This window comes from Vigna angularis, chromosome 5 (assembly GCF_016808095.1).
Source record: "Vigna angularis cultivar LongXiaoDou No.4 chromosome 5, ASM1680809v1, whole genome shotgun sequence".
Lineage (NCBI taxonomy): Eukaryota > Viridiplantae > Streptophyta > Magnoliopsida > Fabales > Fabaceae > Vigna > Vigna angularis.
Window position 1 is genome coordinate 8,915,500 of NC_068974.1, and position 2,588 is coordinate 8,918,087.

The 2,588-nt window shown below is 39.1% G+C and overlaps 1 protein-coding gene across 1 annotated transcript; it reads right to left on the minus strand.

Moving 5' to 3' along the window:
- Positions 1-627: 627 nt before the first annotated feature.
- Positions 628-2,043, minus strand: LOC108339172 (uncharacterized). The gene has a single exon (XM_017576315.2). The coding sequence runs from the start codon at positions 2,041-2,043 to the stop codon at positions 628-630; it is 1,416 nt and encodes a 471-aa protein (XP_017431804.2).
- Positions 2,044-2,588: the final 545 nt, after the last annotated feature.

Consider the following 2,588-nt stretch of genomic DNA (forward strand, 5'->3'; position numbering starts at 1 on the left):
CTAATCGAAAAAACTTTTGAAACAAAGAAGAAGAGGACTTAAAAAAAAATTTACGATGAAGGAAGATAAGGAAAATTAACTTCGAAAAAAGAGAACGAGAGTAAAACTCAAAATTATTTGCATGAAACAACGAAGAAATGGGCTCAAGATAAGCCTTTGATGGAAAACATGATGAAACACACGCTGACACAACTGTAAAGATGGAAAACATGCCTCGCAACAAATTGGGGAAAATCTGACACTGTAACCTTGTTTTTGATTTTCAAATTTGTTATTTTCGAAAAACAGGAGTTTGGCAATTTGCAATAAAGACAAGCGACTCATGATTTTCATTTGTTTTTTGTTTTTGTTTTTTTATTTTATTTTTTTTTCCACGACACCCTATTAGGACATGATTTCCAGTAAACCTTGGAGATACCAAGTAATGAAAGTTTACATTAACAATTCATGGATGAAAGCGTGACATCAAGGAGCATAAACCTCATAGGAAGACAAATTAAAGCTCGAGCAAAACAACATCAGTTCCAACTTTTACAATAACTTATGCTTTCCTAAATAATCCGAGAGTCCTCTTCACTTGTCCATGGCATTTGTAGAGGTGAACTCACGCCTTGCCACAGTGCTGGATTAACTTTCTTCAAACTTTAAACATCCTGAATCGATCAAAGATTGCACTTTACGTTTTAGAGCCTTGCATGCCTCTATTGAATGTCCACACGCCCCTCCATGATAATCACATCTGGCATTTACGTCATAGCTCCTTGGATACGGAGGTCGTATAGGCCTGGTTGGACAAAACTTTATGAGGTTTCTGCAGAGAAGATCTGGTAGTAGCTCTGTATAGGTCATGGGGATAGGAGTGAAGTTGGCGACCTTCTCATCACGATTGTAATTTCTTCGTTCAGTGGTTCGACTAGACCCATAGGAATGCGACATTTGAGGACAGGCAATAAAATGGGAATTAGCTCTTCGCTTCTTATCCTTCCCATGTCTAGGACCATACTCGTTTAAACTGGCTACTAGCTCTGGGCCTAGTGCAATTTTTCCACTTCTTATGCCACTCTCAACCCTCTCTCCAATTATTACTATGTCAGTAAAACTTGAGGAAATTGAGATGTTTAACATGTGCTCATAAAATGGTGGTTGCAGAGTACTCAAAAACGTGGTAGTCATCTCCTTGTCGCTCAGACGCGGTTCTACTTGAGCAGCTATCTCTCTCCACCTTTGGGCATATTCTCTGAATGATTCAGATTCTTTCTTCAACATGTTCTGCAATTGTGCTCTGTCAGGTGTCAAATCTTTATCATATCCATACTGCCTTAGGAATGTCTCAACCAGATGCTTCCATGAGTAGATGTGAGTAGTATCTAAGTGCATGTACCAAGTTAGAGCCTCGTCAGTTAAACTTTCTTGGAAGAAATGAATCAAAAGTTTTTCATCGAGGGCATAAGCTGCCATTTTCCTGCAGTACATGCTTATATGGCCCCTCGGGCAAGTATTTCCCCGATATTTCTCGAACTCTGGCAGCCTGAACTTTGGAGGTATCACCACATCAGGAACTAAACATAGTTTTTTAGCATCTCCAAATTCAAAACTTTCTTCACCCTCTATGGCTCTCAACCTCTTTTCAAGGACTTCTAATATGCTCTTATCATCCTTAAAATCTGCTGGTGTAATGACAGAAAATGGAGACTTCGTCTCAAGTTGTTTTTTCATTATCGTGCTCTCAATACCTGGTTGGATCGTCTGCCCAGGAATTGTGAAAGTGGTTGCCCCAGGCTCGTCTTCTACTTCAACTGCATTACCTTCGGCCTTTTGAGTGTCAAGATGTCTCGAGTCCACTCCTGAGGGTGGAGTATAATTCGGGGGAAGACTATAGGAAGGGAAAGTTTGTGCTTCTAGAACTCCTTGTTGTGATCGTTGTGTGCATAAACATCCAGAACTTTGTAAGGCATCCAGGGTCTTTAGGACCTGTCTCATTTGTTCCTTCAGCTGTTGGATATCGGCTTTCATTCCCTCTTGAACTTCTACTTGGTTCTCCATGATTTTGCCACTGGTTTGTGTCCTTTAGGGTGTCTTAGATGCTTAGCTGTATTTTTTTTTGTGAAACAAATTAAGAAAAAAATAAAAATAAAAATAAAAAAGAAAAGAAAAGAAAAGAAAACCAAGTTCAAATTCTCTAGTCAGAAACTATAAAGCTGTGAAAATATTTGCCCCGGTATAATTTTGGAAATTAACACGAAACAGAGTCAATAAGGTGGTTCATTATTCTTAAATCCCCAAAATGCTAGACATAGGAATTCTTGGTCAACCATCGCAGGCTTTAGTCATCACTTTCTTCATTCGTCTGATCAGTTTCTCGCAGCAATTGAGGAATGTTTCAATCCCCTTAGGCGGGTTGATGATTGACATTAGCATCAACTAAGAACTTAAGGACGTTTTCAATGGCTCCATTGGCAAGGGAAGCTAGCTATGAGAGACTTCTCTTCCAATTCTTTTAACTTGTCCTTATTCAACGACATATTCCTTCATCCGACTCATCAATCTTTTATGTCCTCTTTTAGCTAAATGGCAACATTCCTTCTCTA